Source organism: Oxyura jamaicensis, chromosome 1 (assembly GCF_011077185.1).
Source record: "Oxyura jamaicensis isolate SHBP4307 breed ruddy duck chromosome 1, BPBGC_Ojam_1.0, whole genome shotgun sequence".
NCBI lineage: Eukaryota > Metazoa > Chordata > Aves > Anseriformes > Anatidae > Oxyura > Oxyura jamaicensis.
In genome coordinates, this window is record NC_048893.1 from 52,949,463 (window position 1) to 52,967,354 (window position 17,892).

General features: G+C 52.1%; 2 protein-coding genes across 2 annotated transcripts; both read right to left on the reverse strand.

The window, feature by feature from the left end:
- Positions 1-980: 980 nt before the first annotated feature.
- On the reverse strand, positions 981-7,382 carry MIEF1 (mitochondrial elongation factor 1). Its single transcript, XM_035338882.1, has 5 exons — positions 7,297-7,382; positions 6,062-6,210; positions 5,750-5,930; positions 3,440-3,702; positions 981-2,382 (listed from the first exon to the last, which is right to left on the reverse strand). Exons 2-5 carry the CDS (start codon positions 6,203-6,205, stop codon positions 1,576-1,578), a joined length of 1,395 nt encoding a protein of 464 aa, XP_035194773.1. The 5' UTR covers positions 6,206-6,210; positions 7,297-7,382; the 3' UTR covers positions 981-1,575.
- Positions 7,332-7,711, reverse strand: LOC118173926 (MIEF1 upstream open reading frame protein-like). The gene has a single exon (XM_035338889.1). It carries the CDS (start codon positions 7,672-7,674, stop codon positions 7,360-7,362), a length of 315 nt encoding a protein of 104 aa, XP_035194780.1. The 5' UTR covers positions 7,675-7,711; the 3' UTR covers positions 7,332-7,359.
- Between the last annotated feature and the right edge of the window lie 10,181 nt (positions 7,712-17,892).

A 17,892-nucleotide genomic window follows, 5' to 3' on the forward strand; every position in this document is an offset into this window, starting at 1 on the left:
GTAAAAGCAGGCCTGTGTCTGTAACAGTGGCTGAGCTGACCATTCGAGATGCCCACAGCCCCAGCCGGACACCCTCCCTCCCCCGTTTTGAAGACAGGAGGCCAAGAGGCTGAAAGCAGCATCGAGCGTCCACGTGGCCAGTGCAGGAGGCACCAAGAGGACCCCGAAACCCACACCGTGGTCCAGCAGCGGGTGAGAGGGGGAATGGCCTGGCAGCTGTGGTGGACACGAGTGGGCAGAGCTGCGCGGCTGACAGGTACAGACGGAACGGGAAGGTGTCAGCAGCGTCCCAGCTGTAATTGCCAACGGGGAACACTGGAGAGTCAGCACATGGGAATGAGGAAGGGGGAAGGCGGCCTCAGCTCTGAGGTGACGGGAGAGGGCTGAAGCACAGGGAGAGCAGATGGCAAAGCCAGCTCCTCTCCGAATGCCAACTCTGCACACGTGTGCTCATACCAGCACACGGAACTGAACCTTTCTGGTGACACCACTTGAGTCCTGCCGGCTTTACCGACTTACAGAATCTGGCTCACACTGCTCATTACCAAACCGTGTGAGGCACGCAGTCCTGCTTCCACCTCCCAGACACCAGAACAAGCTCTCAGGGAAAAGATGAGAAGAAAATCCCTGTTCCCACGTGCATCTCCCAGCCCTCCCCCGTAAGGAGCCTCTCTTCCTTGAGGCCAGAGACACCTGAGGAGCAGTTTTCCATTCCCAGGGCCATTCCCACCAGCAACACCCAGCAGATCTGGCTGAGCAGGAACGGCAAGCCCTGCTCCTTTGGCTTCCTCGCACAGCCAGACCACAAAAGCTTCCCCCTCCCCTGCGACAGCATCAGTGAGAAGTGCCTGCACTGGAGGCTGTTGCAGCAGACTGGACAGGCCTCAGGCCTTACTCCTGCACCCAGATCACAAAGGATGAGGAGGTTTTGTAGGGGCAGGAGCCACGGGCATTCCCCTCTTCCAAGGGCTACTAACTACTGCCGGTGCAATCATTATTTCCCTCAGAAACACAACACACGGCCCTGTCCAGAGCATCTCATCCCATCTGCCCTGCAGGACTGGGTCGAAGTGACCAAAAAACAAAAAGTGGAGGAAAGTGAGACAGTGTGGTACAGCAGAGAGAAAGAGACGTGAGGGCAAAATCAGACTGGAGGAAAGGAAACCTCAGTGCAAGTCTGCTAACGTCACTGGATTCACCAGCCCACTTCCACCTTCTTCAGACCAGAATGGACTCGCTGCAGTAAGCACACTACAGGAGAAGGAAGTGCATAGTTACTGTGTTTGGTTTTTTGTTTTTGTAGATACTTGAGCATCAGCAGAATTTACGCAGAGATCTTCGAGGTGCAGTTTTAGCCTCTTTTCCCTAGCCAATGGGTACCTGGGGGGGGCAGAGATGGTGGAAATGGACCGGTAGCACCAAGAAATCCAGCGGGAGCACCAACTCCACAGCAGGAAATAATAACGAACCAAAAGGAGACAGAGAGAGAGAGAGAGAAGTGGAAGAGACATATTTCGCAGTAATCAAAGTCCACCTTGGCTAAACCCTAGCAGTGTTTCCCCAGGTAAGGCCCCGTTACGTCTGCAGCAAGACCTCTGGCTCTGAGAGAGAGCTGTAGAGGGTGTAGCCCAATTCATCCACTTCTTCTGGGGTGAGCTCCGAAAACAAGTTCACCTTGGGGTTCAGGGCGCTGGGGAGGACGCCCGCCTCCAAGTAGCGGATCAGCCCCTTCAGCGCCTGCAAGAAGCGATCAGCCAGCACGTCCTGGGACCAGTCGGACTCCTCCTGGGACAGGTGCAGGATGACGTTGGTGAGCTGGCTGGCGGTGAGGTGACCCAGGGCTGGGTTCGACTTGCAGACCGCTTTGAAGATCTTCAGGCACAAGCAACGGCAGCCAGAATCGCACTGGTCCAGGGCCCGGAGGCGAGCTGTTTCTGCTGGCCGCAGGCTCAGTCGCCACAGGTTGTCATTCTGGGCCAGCCGATGGGGTTTGGCCACAAGGATGATGTCGCCCAGCGTCAGGGACGGTAGGAAGTCAATAAAAAGGTGCCGCTCGGGATCGTACTGGACTTCCAGCGTCAAGTCTGCCGGGGGAGCCGCGGGACGGATCACGTAATCCAAGAGAGTCCCGATTGCTGGCCAGTTGATAGAGCCAGCTACAACTTTCTCAAATGTCTCTGCTACAGCTTTGGGGGAAAGGTAACCTCCCACCACACAGCGGTCCCAGTAGCTGCTCCCACGGGGAAAGTACTCCGGGTTTTCCCGACGCACCAGGTAGAAGCCAGGAATGTTCATGATAGTGTCCTCCCCGGGGATGCACGACCATAGGTTCTGCTCCAGCATGAGAGGGACAATGAGCTGGATGTGGTCAGCTGTCACTACCTTTCACAAAAGAGAAAAGTTGGTAAGAACAAGCCTTCTCTCACTGCACTCGGCATTATTCACCACCTTTCAGACAGCCTTCTGTTCAAAGGAACTTGGAATATGGATCCAGCTGTCTCCCTCTCCTCTCTGCATGGGGTTCACAGCCTCCCGTTGCCAAAAGGCATTTCTGAGGGACTATTTCCCATCAGCAGTGGGATAACGCCAAGGCACAACACAAGCTAATGCTTACATTGCTATTTTGAGATCTCTGAATACTTCAGGGCCTGACATGGACTGCATCCAGAATCATTTTGCCTCTCGTCGCTCTAAGCTGGGAGACGGAGCTGGCCCAGGACACAGCTACACCATGTGATAATTTAACACTGGAGACAGAGTATGAGGTTTCCAGACAAGCACAAGTTGCCACGGTTTAATTATCCCATGCTACAGCCAGGTACTGCCCTCACCTGGCCTGCCACGCTGTTCAGAAAAAGGTCATTAGAGATCTCTTTTCACTAACGTGATTAAGACCCCAGATCTCAGTTTCACTTGACGCTCCGCACTCCGTTCCAGAGCTCTGACTCAAAGCAAAAAAGCGTGCCTCTGAATCACTCACTATAGCCATGGGCATCTTTCCATCAGGGAGATATGCAGCAGGCACTGCTGTCCAATCCAGGTCTGTCACGCGTTAAAAAAAGAGTAGGGAAGGCCTACATGAATACACAGGAGTTCTAAGGGAGCATCACGTATTTGGAAGGAGACAGAAGGGACAGGCAGAAAACAGGTGGAAAAGCGGCAAGAGAAAGACAGGGGAAGGAAAAGAAGGAGGAGAAAAGGCAAAGATAACCCGGAGAAACCAAACAGCAAAAAGCAAATGCTTGGCAGACAAATCCAGAGCAGCCTGGTCACGGCTGTTCAAACAGCGTTGCAGAAATCAACGCCTGGCTCCACGACACCGAGAGCCTTATTACAGAGGAATGCCGTGCTGAGGCAGCACCGCCAGCAGGGACGCCCGAAATGCCCCCGCCTCGCCAGCCTGCTGAATAATGCCCCGTCACGAGGCCCCAGGAATTACCTGCAGGTCGTCATACAGGCTGCCGCTGAGGTACATGTCACGCAGGGGCATGTCCGGCAGCTTGGCACGTAGGAAGCTGCGCAGCTCAGCACAGATGTCCACGGCTGCTTGCTTGGCCCGGGCCTGCTCGTCCGCTGGGATAGCTACCTTCCTCCGGTAATAGGCAAAGAGCTTTTCTTGCAGAGACAGGCGAAGGCGGGATTTTTTCAGCTCCACCTGACTCCTCTTGGCAGATGGCTTGGGCTTCGTGGGTCGGAAGAAGTCTGCAAGACAGAAGGAAAACTTGGATTGTCCGCAGTGCTTCACCGTGATCTGCACACACAAAAAATGTCTACGGCGCAGAAGCGCAGCTCCCGAGATCCCAGGAAGCTTTCGGCAGACATTTTGCAAGCTCGATGCAGTTATCAGTCAAAAGGGGGACGTTGAAAATCATTGAAAAAAGCTACTATGAGGATCAAGTGGGATGAAAACAAGTTATTAGATTTGGAATTTAGCCAGAATAAGACTAACGCTCACATCGTGTACAATGAAGTGATGTTAATGGCTATGTGGGCAGTTCTTCATTTCGATTTCATCAAGAATTCAGCTGCTTTTAACATGATGCCAGACCAGCAGACCAGTAAAACGCCCTTGAACAACCATCGCTACCTCATTAAGTTTTGCACATTACGATGGATTTTTACAGATTATCAATGACACCCAGTTCTCAGCAGGGTAAGAGACCTGAGAAGATCACGCCACCTGGAAATAAAACAGTTGTCAGGACTTTAATCGCCACGTATCGGGATGGCAAGATGACGGATCTTGGGGCCAGCAGAGCTCAGGCAGTCATAGCCCTAATGAAAACCTCCCTCAAACGTTAACTGAACAAGCAGCAGAGAGCACACACATGCATATACCAGCAATACAGCGCTTTACGCTGCTGTTGGCATTATTAAGCTAACCTGCAGTATCTCCAACGCCCTCCTTTTCGGGCTGGTTTCCTATAGAAATGAGCCAAGGCTTCCTATCAAGCCTCTCTTAACACGGACCTAGAATTTCAGCAGTTATTAACAAGAATTAAGAAGAATTACAGATCTACGGGCTCTTAAGTCTTTGGAAGTCCTGTGGAATTTGGCGGGTGTGGATGAAAGCCCCGGACCAGTGGCGCTGTTAAGGCAGCCAGCTGTCGCGCGTTTGTTCGGCAACAGGCACGCGGCCACCCGGCAGCACGTGCAGAACGCCTGACGGAGCAGCACACGGACCCATCTCACCCGGACTCCGCAGCTGCTGTCTCTCGTCCCACTGGGGTCTTTGGGACAGATCTCAGGGTTTGCGTGAAAAGGAAACAGCCAACAGAACTATAAGGAACCAGACTTTATTGGCTGTTCACGGAACAACATATTCTTCTATCTTGAATTTTAATTTCTTTTAAAGCCAAGAATGTGAGGCAGTATTATCAGAGGTTTTATGCCTCAATCCTCATCTTTGGGGAGTCCAATCGAATGATCTAGATCCCCTCTCATACAGCTGGCTAGTAATTTAATGTTTCCTCAGCAGAATATCCTGAAGCTGCCTTTCTTGCAGAGAATCTGGAAGTCAAGTCAAAGCTCGACTGTCATTCTGCAGATTCAATCACAGAGTTTAACAAGGTCCCCGATCTTTGTTTTAATTCTCCAGGTGTAAATCTCCCCAAATGACCAGGAGTTGGAAAATAAAACCATCAAGAAAAAAAAAAGAACACCACAAACTCATACAGAAAACACTGATGGACTCCAATTACACGTTATCACACTCTGAAAGACAACCGCAAGTCCCTCTCTTCAGCTTGATGAACGCTTGGGGAGCAGTACTGCTTCATTAGCAGTCCTAAAAAGGCACAGTGTGACAAGAATTATTAGGAAAATGATAGAAATAAAATAGGGAATACTGTAAGCAATTGTTAGTTTTCACCATTTGAATACTCCCCTCTTTAAAAAGAAGCTAACATACTGGAATGGTCCGAAGAAAAGCAACAAAGAGCTTCAAAGGAATGGCTTTTATGAGGAAAGATTGCACAGGTAAGTATTCAGCTTGAAGGAGAAATGTCTGAGGGACAGTAAAACTTAAATCCACGAAACCACGAGAGAAACGAGGAGTGCCAACAGATGACAGTTATTCACTAGTTCCCAGACTGACTTCTAATAGCTGAAGCTATCAATGGACTGTCTTAAAAGAAAAACACCAAAATGCTGAGCTAGATGGAACACTCTCTTCTCCGATGTTCCTTTACATGAATAATGGGGTTTACGGGATGACTCTGCAAGGCGGGAGTGCCACGCTGCTCCGTACCTGTGTCAGCGGCCGAAGGATCGGTGGGAAGGGTCTGCAGGGAGCGGCTGAGGTTAGTCTTCATGTCCTGGGTCAGCAAGCGCGAGGAGGACCCCAGCCAGTTGGGCTCTTCCCAGCTCCTCTTCCCTGACTGGCTCAAGCGAGTGGGGCTGCTGGGAGCACTGATAGCCCGGTCGTACATCTAAAGCGACACCACCAGGCACAATTTCAGCCGCTAAGGGTCCGACGTTTGCGTTTCACCCCATCTAGTGCCAACGCCCCACGCGTTTTGGTTTCCCTCTCCTCCTTTCCATCACCCCCCTGCATGCTCACCCGTTTGACGGCCAGCGTGGCAATGCCCAGCATCGCCGCTCCACCCACGCCCAGCACGAGCCGGGCGTTGGACAGCACGAAGTCGATGGCCGTGCCGATGCCATTGTCGTCCTTCTTGCCTTTGCGCTGCCCAGCGCCTGCCATCTCACCTGGAAGACGTCAAACAAACGGGTCAGAACCCAAAAAAAACACGTTAGTTGGTCTGAGGGTCTTTGTACGGAGCCAGAGGAAGCGACCCCCTAACGCTGCGTCCCCTCCAGCCACTATCATACCCCCGGAGCTGAGTATTCCCAGACATGCCACAACAGCAGCGCTGAACAAGCTCTGCAGGGGCAGCATTTCGCTGCTTCCAGCGCCGTTTATGACCTGAAGAGACACAACCCAAATCTGAGGTGGCCTCTCATCATTTAAGCAATCACCTAATGCTTTTTTAAGAAAGTAACATTTACTTCGGTAACGCTTTGCAACGAAATCCCGTATATTTTGTCAAAGTCTATGACCATTTACGTCTTTTCCTTTCAATTGGCACTTCTCAGCCAAAGCACGGCTTTTTCCACCTGTTTATTTTCTCATTCTCTACCCAATGCTTCAACTTTGCTCACAAACGTAGGGACTGTCAAGTGCTTGTCTCTGACAAGCCAGGATCTTCCCAAGAGAGTTTCCGCTCTTGGACTTGTTTTTGGACAAAGGCTGGTACCAGATATTCCCAAACCACCTGAGAATCAGCATCAGAAACCACAGCACACCACAACGGGAACAACTTCCTCACTTCCCTCTGACGTTTATTCCTGCCCTCAAGGCCGGCAGGGTTGATTTCCATGCGAGTTATGCATAACACGAACATTAACGTCTCCTTACGTATGCACGTGGGTTTCCTTCAGTTCCTATTTAACCTCTGACCTTGATTTTTGAATCCGGAGAGTTTCCGCGGCCGCCTAAAACACGCTCTGCTAGGTGGATATTCAGTGAAATCGAAGGAAGATGCCAGAAAACTCCTCCAGCGTGACTTAAGATAGGTTTCTAAGCCAAAGGTTCAGAGCTCGCCTGACCTGGGTGGTTTAAAACCACCTTTGTATTTGTCTAGGACCAGGCTACAGTATGAGAGGGATTGTTCCTGTCTCAATAGGCAAGGAATACGATCATTCTTCATCCCAAGGCATAAAACTACAGCCTTGCACGGAGTTAACTGTAACATTAACATTTTTATGGGGGCTATAGGCGTGTGAGCGGCCTACCTGTGACCTAAAGCATTTGTACAGGGGTCCTGGTGGGACTGCGGAGGCACCTTCCGTGCTTCTTCAGGACGGCGGCGGGCAGGAAGCATTAATCAGCCGGGCACAATTAGGGAATCGGAGGGCGTGGGGGGGAGCAGGAGGAGCCTCCAGAGCACGGGCAAGGCCTAGAGCAGCCCCCCCCAGCCCGCTCCGCAGGAAAGCCTGCCCCTTCTCCAGCTGCCTCTCCCTGTCCTCCGGCCGCTGCAGCCCGCGGTGGCGGCGGAACTCGCTGCGGACGGCGGCCCGGTAGAAGTCGCGGTCGGTGTAGCGCAGCGCCCGGCCCCGGCGCAGCAGAGCCCGGTACAGGCTGAGGACGGCCTCCCGCGACCACGCTGCCATGGGGAGCCGCGGGGAGACCTGCGGGGGGCCGCGGGGACGGGGCTCGGGGCCGGATCCTCCCGCCGGGGGCCTCAGCGCAGCCCCGACCCTCGGCACGGCCCCGCCGCCTCCCTCCTGCCGCCGCCCCGGGGGTCGCCCGGCAACATGGCGGGGCCGCTTCCGGGGGCGGCCACCATAGAGGGGGGGGGAGCGGCCCCGAAGCGGGCGGCGCGGAGCTGCCGCCCCCTGGCGGCCCGGAGCCGGCGGACGGCGAGCGGGAAGGGCCACGCTGCGCCCAGCCAGCGCCGCCTGCTGGCGGGGAGGAGAACACGCCCCCCCCCCCCCCCCCCCCCCCACCACACTACCCTCAGCGGCTCCCAGTTCGGGGTGGGAGTGTCTTTTTCAGAATAATTTAGCAAATTCAGGATCTGTGGCTTTATTTTCACGGAACACCGGGGCATGGTCTGGGGATTTTAATTACTGAGGGCAACAGGAGGGGAGCAGCACCTGGCAGGGTCCTGGGGAGGTGGAGGGAGAGTCCCCAGACCAGGACCCCTGTCTGGATGCAAATCCCCCTTTTCCAGGGGCAAATCCCCCTTTTCCGGGTGCTAATCCCCCTTTCCTGAGTGCGAATACCACCTTTTCTATGTGCAACCCCCTCCTTTTCCAGGGCAAATCCCCCTCTTCTAGGTTAAAATCCCTCTTTTCTGGGTGCAAATCCCCCTTTGCCAGGGGCAAATCCCCCTCTTACGGGGGCAAATTCCAATTTTCTGGGTACTAACCCCCCATTTCCAGGCACAAATCCCCCTTTTCTGGGTGCTAATCCCCCTTTTCCAGGCACAAATCCCCCTTTTCTGGGTGCTAATCCCCCTTTTCCAGGCACAAATCCTTCTTTTCTGGGTGCAAATCTCCCTTTTCCAGGCACGAATCCCTCTTTTCTGGCTGCTAATCCCCCTTTTCTGGTGCAAATCCCCCTATACCAGGCACAAATCCCCCTTTCCTGGCCGCTAATCCCCCTTTTCTGGTGCAAATCCCCCTATGCCAGGCACAAATCCTCCTTTCCTGGGTGCTAATCCCCCTTTTCCAGGGGCAAATCCCCCTTTTCTGGGTGCAAATCCCCCTTTTCCAGGGGCAAATCCCCCCTTTCTGGGTGCAAATCCCCCTTTCCTGGGTGCTAATCCCCCTTTTCCATCCTTGCCTTCTCCCCTCCAAACCTTCTCTCGGGGATTGATGCTTCCTCCTTGGCCACCTTCTCCCTGCAGCCTACCAAAACACGAGATGTAACTACATAACGCCTTGCCTCCCCTGGGGGAGAGGGGGAGAGAAAGAGCAAGCCGTGCGTGACAGAGGAGAGCCACATCACCCCGCTCAGTTCCCAGTGACACCAGATATGACAGTGATAGAATTCGACAGGAAGAAAAGCAGAAGCCCCGGACCGCCTTGCGCCGTGCCAATCTCCTCTTGTTCATTTCCTTCCCGAGATAAACAACCCCGAATTGTTTTCAATCTCTCTTTGCGAGCGAGTTCGCCATCCCCCTAATCAGCCCTTTCCGAGAAAGGCTTACTTGAACTGCAGACAGTATTCCCAGAGAGGCCACACCGCTGATTTACATAACAGCATTATCATATTTTGAATGTTATTCTCCCCTTCTTCTTTCTCTGCATGCTAATTTTTTGTGTGCTTTATTAAAAATACATATATATATTATTTTTTTTAACCTGCAGCCACTCACAGAGCCAGGGTTTGTTTGATATTCAGACCCTTTCCCGAGTTGCTAGAGACTATCTGGAGTTTTATAATTTTTGTGTGCAATCTTTTTGGTCTTTTCTTCCTTGGCATGCACCAAGGCAAACCTTGGCAAATGCATGTCGTTGCCCGTTTACCACATTTGCATTTTATTTACAGTCCTTTCTGATCTCCTCAAGAGTCTATAGCTTTGAGTCAGCTCTTAAAAATTTTTAGCATATTGCTCATCTTTGTTTCCCGATTACCCGTTCGTACGCCGAGCTATCCGGGACCTTGGAGGCAGCGTCCATATTCCCTACCCTCAACCTTTTGCCAGAATGAAAACTGATCTTTGAACTCTTCCCTCAGCTTCCCATCTCCTCCTTGGATTGCTGATCCACAGAAAAGCTTTGCTTCTCACAGCAGGGCTCGGTAGCCCCTGCACAGGTGCGCTGATAAGTCCAGTCCTTGAAACTCCAAAGTCTGGATGAAAACATCCACAGCTGCCTGCAGCAGCCCCCGGATGAGTTACAGACGGGATCGGGCTGCATGAGATGAGCAGCGGGGTGAGCTTTGGTGCTCGTGATGCTTTAAGCCCCACCACATGACCGGTCCGAGCCCTGCTCCCGGATCCTTCACCCCGCCGGGCCCCACGCACCTCACGCTCCCCCGGGGCATCCCGACCCATGCCGGGGCCGTGCGTGGGACCGGGTGTGCTCAGGCCTGGTGCCAGCACACGGGGAGGATTCCCCAGGGCAGATTGCAAGCTGTGCTTCCTCTCAAGAGCCACCTGCATCTGCTGTGAAGGATAAGTGTGAAAGCAAAAGGGTGACCGTGGCACACGGGAGTAAGACCTCCTTCCCCCGAGGTGCCAGCTCCTTGCTTTGAGTTGCTTGGGATGTGCAAAATGCTCTGGGTAAGGCCAATGTGGGGGGCTCCCCATGCCTTCCCAGCGTGGGAGCTAAGGACTTCAGGCCTCCATAAGCGCCCCTCCCCAGCCTGGCCCCCTTCGGTTGCGCCTGTTTTAGTGTTTTGTTCATTTTTTTCCCCCAGGCCGCTCGCCAGCTCCCGGGCTCCTCGCCAACAGCTGCATGCGTGCATTGTGGACTCCTCCGGCCGCGCTGCTCAGCCTGCCTCCAACCTCCCCAGCACCCCAGGGCTCGCCGTGCCCTCCGGCGCCTCGCTGGAGCACCCATGGCCTTCCATGAGCTCACCATGCCCGAGCCACATTCTCCGTGCCCCTCTGGCCTTGCAAAGAGGAGATGCAGAGCGACCCCTGGCCACCCCTTCCCACTCGGCCATGCGAGCGCTGGCCCGCTGACAAGGTGCTGGGGTTGTGAACTTGAACTCTGCCTGCAGACGGTGAAGCAACATCCCCCGCGGCGCTTCCCGACCCGGGCGGCTCCTCTGCTGACCCCACCGCGGCCCCACCGTGTGGGTGGATTTGTGCTGCCCTGACTGGACGTGCGGGCCCATGTCGTCCCACTGCCTGCAAACCCACACAGTGTCTGCCCGGGGTGCCCTTTCTGCCCTTCCTCTCCCCTCATGGAGCTGCCGGGGATGTGGGGTGCCCCACGGCGCGCTGGGGGCCTCCTCGCCTCCTCGCCTGCATCCCTGCAATAAAGATTTGCTCCCCGTACTGCAGGCGGAGAGGAGGGAGCACACCTTCGCCGTACGCCCGGAGAACAATAATGACCTTTGTTTTCCCAGATGACTAAGTGAGCTTGATATATATCAAAGGCAGCATGGGCTACAGGGCACAATAACCTGTGCTGTTACCTAGGTGTAAAGCACAGATATCCCCCCCCAGCCCCCCTGGGAGCCTCTTCTCATGCTTGTAACTGATCCTCCTGCTCACGCTGTGCGCCCCGGAGGGGAGCAGGGCAACGAGTGGCACCCGTGGAGTGGCAAATAATGTCCTGGAGCGGGGCTGCAGCATAGGATTTTCTCCCCAGAAAGACTGCACGTGGAAACAGAAGGCTGGCCTCTTATATGAGCCAGAAAGCAATCCCTAAATACAAGTGGGAAGATGAGTAGCGACTTGCCAAGGCCATCTGAGCTTGGGCGTAATATCCTTCGTATCTGCTCATAAAGAGACCTTGGCACAGTTCAGTGGTTCTCTCTTTTATTGTACCCCTAGTTCTTGACTCGAGCAATTGCATGCAGTAATAGCATTTGTGCCAGATCAGGCCCGAAATGGATGCTTTGCCTTGCTCTGCATTTTGAATGACTTTCTGCTGTTTGGTGGGGAAAAAAAAAAGAAAAAGGGCAAAAAACTGGGAACCTGTTGATAGCAGAGCAGAAATAATATCTCACTGCTGCTCCTGTGGTATGCCAGGAGCGGAGGATGGCTGGGGCTGTCGCTGATAGCTTCTTTCCACCGAACCCAGCAGCTTTGATGTTGAACAAACACAGCCGAGAAGGAACCCAGGTGCTGAGGGAGGAGAGGCGGCCAGTTCGCCGCAGTCACTTCTCAAGGGACGTTCCTGATGTACCGCCCAGACCCAGACTTCAGCCACAGCTTGGCAGACAAGCCGGCCGCTCCGGGGAGGAACGCAGGGGGTATGTTTTTGCCAGGAGGAAGGCAGGAAAAGTTCACACAGCCCAGCTGCTTCCGAAGTGGAGCTTTTCAGGTTCTCAACCTCCAGCCCCAGAGCCCGGGGGGGAACACGCAGGCAGCCACCAAGCTGCCACTGCTCCGAGGGTCTGCACCAATGGTGGCTGAGGAGGCTCGGTTTTAACCTAACAAGTTAAAAATGCTGCTGGAATATTTTTACAATTGGTCCATGCATACCTTTGTTCTAAGCTCAGCATGACTTGTGTTCCTTTAGCCGCATTTCCCCGCGGCAGGGTTTGCTGGGCCCTTTTTTTTTTTTTTTTTAATTCCCTGGCTAGCAGGATTTTTCTCCCAATTATTTTGCCATGCACCAGCTGTGTGCTGCAGCAGGTTTCCGGAGCTGTTCGGAGATTTTGCTTTTGTGAGCGCTGTAAGCTGTACAATTTTGCTTTAGTCTGACAGCCTCGCGGGCTTTCTGCACTGGCAGCATCCGTGGCGATCTCGCAGCCGCTGGCATTGACCCCAAGCGGGGCTGCACACACTGACCCCAGCCTTTCTGCACCCTTCAACCTGATGCATGCTGCAGTGAGGTCCTCCCAGCACAATTGTGGGGGTTTGGCTCGTTCAAGTGAGCATGGGCTGCCCTGGACTGCCACATGTATGCACAGCCAGAGAAGGGCAATGCTGCTGTTCCGCTCTGCTTGTCTCCTTTCTTTAAGTTCAGGCACCTAATATACATTTTGTCCCATTAGCTCCCACGTCCTTAGATTTATTTCTGTCCCTTTTAGGGACATTTATCTGGTTTGGGTTTTGCAGTAGTCTGACGTCCAGTTCTGGGCAACGGCTTGAGCCAAATGCTTTAAAAACACTGACAACCAAACAGAAGTGGGTGGATGTTTTCTACATTCCTTTATTTTTGCATGTGTGCCTGGTTCTTAGTAAGTGTCTGGGGAAAAAAAAAAAAAAAAAAAAAAGATATGACTGATGATTTGTTGCTCTCTCTTTGGAAAAGGTCCAGACTGTAGAATAGGGCTAAAATGCCAGGAAAGAGCTTGCTGCAACGATGCAGGCTTGTAATGTTTGATTTTATGCATTCCCTGAGCAACATAGTTTCTTTAATTTGAGATCCTGGAGAATATTATTTTATATCTTTATTCGTCACAGCTTAGCTGCTCTTCTCAGTTTTCCTTATTTTTAGAAAGGTGAAGCGTGGCTCCCAAATTAAATTGTTACTGGAATGGATTTCAGCCAAGGGATTCATGGTTCAAGCCATAAGGCACAGGAAACATAAGCAGAAGTAAAACAATGGGTTTTTATTTTTTATTTCATTTGGCAGGGCGAGGAGTGATATGGCCTTGAAAGATTTGCGTTTTTTTTACATAACTATTTCAAAAAACAGTAAGGACAAATTTCTTCACTTTGCTTAAAAAAAAAAAAAAAAAAGAAAAAAAAAAAAGAAAAAAAAAGAAACGTTCAAAATGTCAAGATTCCCAATTTTCCTCAATTCCAAGTAAATGTCTGTGTTTGGAGTTCTCAGAGATGCTTACAGTAATGGCCCAAACATTTGCTGGAAGGGGCTGATCCTTTTCCCCTTTCACTGCCGTGTTTCTCCCTGCAGATGCCACAAAGGCGAAGCCCGTGGCAGCCTGGCCCGCAGCCAGGCTCCTCTCCTCTCCCCAGCAGCTTACAGCCCTCGTGTCAGCCTCTTGCTTCAGGGACCCGGAGCCCTTTCCGTGGACGGGACAGTTTTGCTCAGCTCCTTGGAGGCTGTTTTGCAGGGACAGAGCAAAGCCCTGCAATGCTTGCTCCCGGCTGAAGGTTGGCTGATGAGACCCGGCTGCGGCCCCAGCTCAGCTGCTAACACAGGCTTAGGAAAAAAAAAAAAAAAAAGAAGCAGACTAATAATTAAAAATTAACTGTCCCTGTTAAACAGCATATTAAGCTTTGCCCTTACACAGGGAACAAATGTATCCAAGCAACAAAAACAAACAGCCAGTGAGCCAGGCATTGGTATCCCCTTTCCAGCTCTTTCAGTGATGCTGTAAGTTTATATTGAAGTCATTTTGTTTCTAAGCACCCTGGTGTTTAGAAACAGCTTGTCTGTCCCCCCGATCAGCAAACCTCTGCTGCAGGCATCGATCGGGAGCCAGCCAGACGGAGGGACTGCCGCAGCACGCCTCCCCGCCGAGCAGCTCCGCACGGCGCCCGCCGTAGGCGCTGGGCATCCCTGACACGCGGCGAGAATTTGGGGAGCAGCTCATTTCCAGGCAGGTTGCATCAGAGCCCCTCCACGGTGCGTCTCTCTCCCCGTACAACATCTGTCAGGGCGCTGAAATCCTGTAAAACACGCAGGGCTTGCTCGGCGTCACGTGCGCTGCACATTCCTGGCTCGATACAGCACTTCAGGCTGCGTATCCAGAACCAGGGTGCACGCTGCTTGAACCCAACCCCATTTCCACGTGTCCTGAGGGATGCAGGGGGATGACTCTGTAGGAGGGTGTACAAAGCTTGCGGGGGAGCCACGTGCCCCCGTGCCCAGCCGATTGTCAGCACTGCTCCTGCAAACGAGGGTCCCCACTGTGGACCGGTTCATGGAAGAGTTAATGCCTCGCTCACGCAGGCTCTTCCAGCTCACGCGGCAGAAACCGGTGCTTTCTGGGGAGAAAGGTCTTGATTTCTGTCAATGCCTTCTTTTAAAACCTTGTAGGAAACCGAAGAAATGTCATTTACATTGCTTCTTAAAATAATATAAATGTCAGTGAGAGATTTGGTACTGGAGGCAAGAAGAATACAAGTGGGAACCTTTGACCAAGTCAACCCTCATTTCTTAAACCGTCTTGCTACATCGCCACCGGCCCAGGCTTGCAGACTTGTCTTCCCCTTCTGAAAAACTGCAAGTTCACAGACATTTCAGGGATCATCTATTTTTAGATTATGCCCTATTAGAGTGCACAAATAAGGCAATCAGTAAGAACGCTATAAATTTCTTCATAGGAAATTTTAATTGTGCATTTTGAGTAGCACGTTCATTTCAGGCTCTCTGCTGCAGAAAGGGGGGCAGAAGCAGCAGAAAGGCATTGCGTGCGGACAACAAAACTAGTGTGATGGAAAGCCTCCCAGAAGGGGAAAAGTGAAAGCATCAGACTGCCGTGGAAGTGAAAAAAGAAGAGGGAATGGGCTCACTCTAAGTACTATAAGGAAACTAACCTATAATGATTACTGTCGCAATTTCTAAATGGGACCGGGAATGAACCTGAAGCACAAGTCACTTAAAAACACGCAAAGATGAAGTAGCTGTAGACTGCACGTGAGCTCGTGAATGGCCCTTGCCAATGATAGGGCTGAGACCGGGTGCTCAGGAGGATTCAGGATGGGGCTTTGATATGGAATAATGGGAACAGCCAAAATTACATTAGGTGGGTTTAAAAATAAGCTAAAACAAGGAGGTCATGTTCTTCCACACACCGTGCAGAAAGTCAGCCGCCAGAGAAACGTTTCTGCAGTGGGGAGGGTTCAGTTGGGGCGCCAGGGTTTCCACAGCTGGATTTGGAAGAGTGGATGCAACAGGGAGGAGACGGTGGTAAGGGACCATTTGCAAGCCATGCCGGCTCCCACAGCCACCAGCTCTGCCAAAAGGCACTGGGCAGATGCTCTGCTCCCCCCTCCCATCCCTCTGTGTGTGCTCATGCAGAAGAAGAGGCCAGATTTGGGCACACAAGTTCAGGAGCAACCTCCATCACTCCGTTTTCCAGCATCCCCCCTCCTCTGCCAGGCAATCAGAAATAAAAGCTGCTACACACACACCTTGGTTTCCTTTCATACTTTGCTTTTTTTTTTTATTTTTTTTAATTTTTATTTTGTCCTCCTTTTAAGCATCCCTTTAAGGGTGAAATGAAATCCAACCATTTACAGAGAAAATGATTTCAGAATGTACATTTGATTTATCCTTACAAAAAGTTCATTATTACTTGCTGTTATAAATTACAGAGTGGACAGGAGCTTTGCAGGTGCTCTTTTTTTTTTCCTCTTTTTTTTTTTTTTTTTTTTTTTTGGCAAGTCCACGCGTTCTTTTGCCAAAAGAGGGTGTTCTGGGGCCACCCCAGTGGCAACACCACCAGTAGGTCCAGGTGGACCCCAGCCTCGGGAGTGCTGCTGGGCCACCTCCAGGATGATACTGCATCATCCTCCTCACAGGAAGGAAAAAAAAAACAACAGTGGTTTGAATTCTCAGTTTCAGAGTATTTCAGTTCCCTTTTTTAAACCATTATCTGTAGTCCCCGAAGCCTTAAATGTCAGTGTATTGCATCAGAAACAGCTCTCCTTTCTTGGTGCTGGATTGGAGCCCCTCCTGAAATCCCCTGACCTCCAGCTCCCCCTCTCTTTCCATAAGATGAGCAAGTTTATCCAATGCCTTAGAAACCATAAGGGATATACGTATTTTTTTTGGTGGGTGGGGTAAACAACAACAGAGGGATTCGGGATCCATTCTACCCCTCACTTCCCTCCTTTTTTCACCGAGGCTTGGGGTCAGCCAGGACGAGCTATCCCTCCCCTCTTCACCACCAGTGATCGCTCACAGGACGAGGGGTGACTCCAGACACGGGGCTTCACAGTGCAGAGGCGTAGCAGCCGCAGAGATTGCTGGCAGGAGCAGGGGGACAGGGACAGAGCCCGGGGGGCATTCGGGAGGGGAGAAGACACCGCCATCCCACGAGGACACCAAAAAGAGTCACTGGGGGAACCGATACCCGTTCTGCACCGGCACTTCCCCCAGCCTGACTCGTGCATTAGCTGGAGGCCACGAGGTCCCCTTCGTTTGTCTGCCACTGAGGCACGAAGAACAGGCCGCACAACAGCAAACAGCTCAGCAGGACACGGGGATCAGAGAAAGCAACAGCGAGACCGGACTTGAACGCGTCTATCCTTCCTACCAACCACGCAGGCACAAAACCACCTCGTTTCTTCTGCCCACCCCTTGCTGGGTACTGGATACAACAACCAGCTCCCAGGCAGGCCGGGATTTTTTAGTCCTTCCCTTCTCAAACTTCAGTGCCTGGTTCAGGCTCAGTGGCTGCCCCGCACAGCGGCCGTGGAGAGCCCAAGCAATGCCCCAGGCAAAGCTGTGCAGAGGGCAAGCCACCACCTTGGGAAATCGCTGTGCAAGAGTCAGCTCACCAGTCCCCATCCCTCAAGGGAGGCGACGGAGGATTTTTAATCCCAAGCACTTTAACTCCCTCAGGATAATAAACAGAGAGTTTGCAGAAACAACAGGAACATTAACTGGGTTGGCCTTAAATCAAAAAATGTTTAAACAATTCTTGAGAAAGAGGAAAAAAAAAAATGCATCTCAGCTGTAAAGTCCCTTCCTCCCTCCACAACAGAAGCCTGTTTTAAATTTAATTTCCTAAGAATAAGTGAAGAATTACAGGGGGTGGACAGGGCCAGTCACACAGAAGAGCCTCAGCGCTGCTCTCACCCCGTTCCAGCAGGACCTTCTCTTCCCCCACAAGGGGAATGATGGAACAAATAGTGGAGGAGAGGGGAAGGAGTGGAACAGGCAGTACTTTGGGAATAGGAGATCGGAGATCCAGATATTGCAGCTGTGGGATTATCTGATGCTCCTAAGAGACAAGGGCCTTACCCCAGCAATGAAAACATCCCTTGCGATGCACTAAAAAATCCCCAGGGAAGTCCATGTACACAGGAAGGGCTGGTACCAAGGGAGAGGCTGCTCCTACTGTAGAAGATTAGGAGGTGCAGAAGATTAGACACTTGCCAGAAGTGAGAGCAGTGATATTAAAAGCCAAGCAAACAAAAAGAGGATCCCTCAGTTCTTCTAAAGGGGCATTATGGCACATGAGATGGGGAACGAACTAAGATGAACTCCGCCTCAGTTTGATCAGAAAAAGATACTCATCATCTTTCTGTTCCAATCTCAGTCTTCTTAGGGAATCAA

Excerpts from the sequence above, each read along its gene's own strand:
- LOC118173926 (XM_035338889.1), bottom strand. The coding sequence starts at position 7,674 with ATGGCAGCGTGGTCGCGGGAGGCCGTCCTCAGCCTGTACCGGGCTCTG.
- MIEF1 (XM_035338882.1), bottom strand. The coding sequence starts at position 6,205 with ATGGCAGGCGCTGGGCAGCGCAAAGGCAAGAAGGACGACAATGGCATC. Across the intron at positions 5,931-6,061 it reads CCACGCTGGCCGTCAAACGG|ATGTACGACCGGGCTATCAG; the intron begins GTGAGCATGCAG and ends GTGTCGCTTTAG. Across the intron at positions 3,703-5,749 it reads TCCTTCGGCCGCTGACACAG|ACTTCTTCCGACCCACGAAG; the intron begins GTACGGAGCAGC and ends TCTGTCTTGCAG.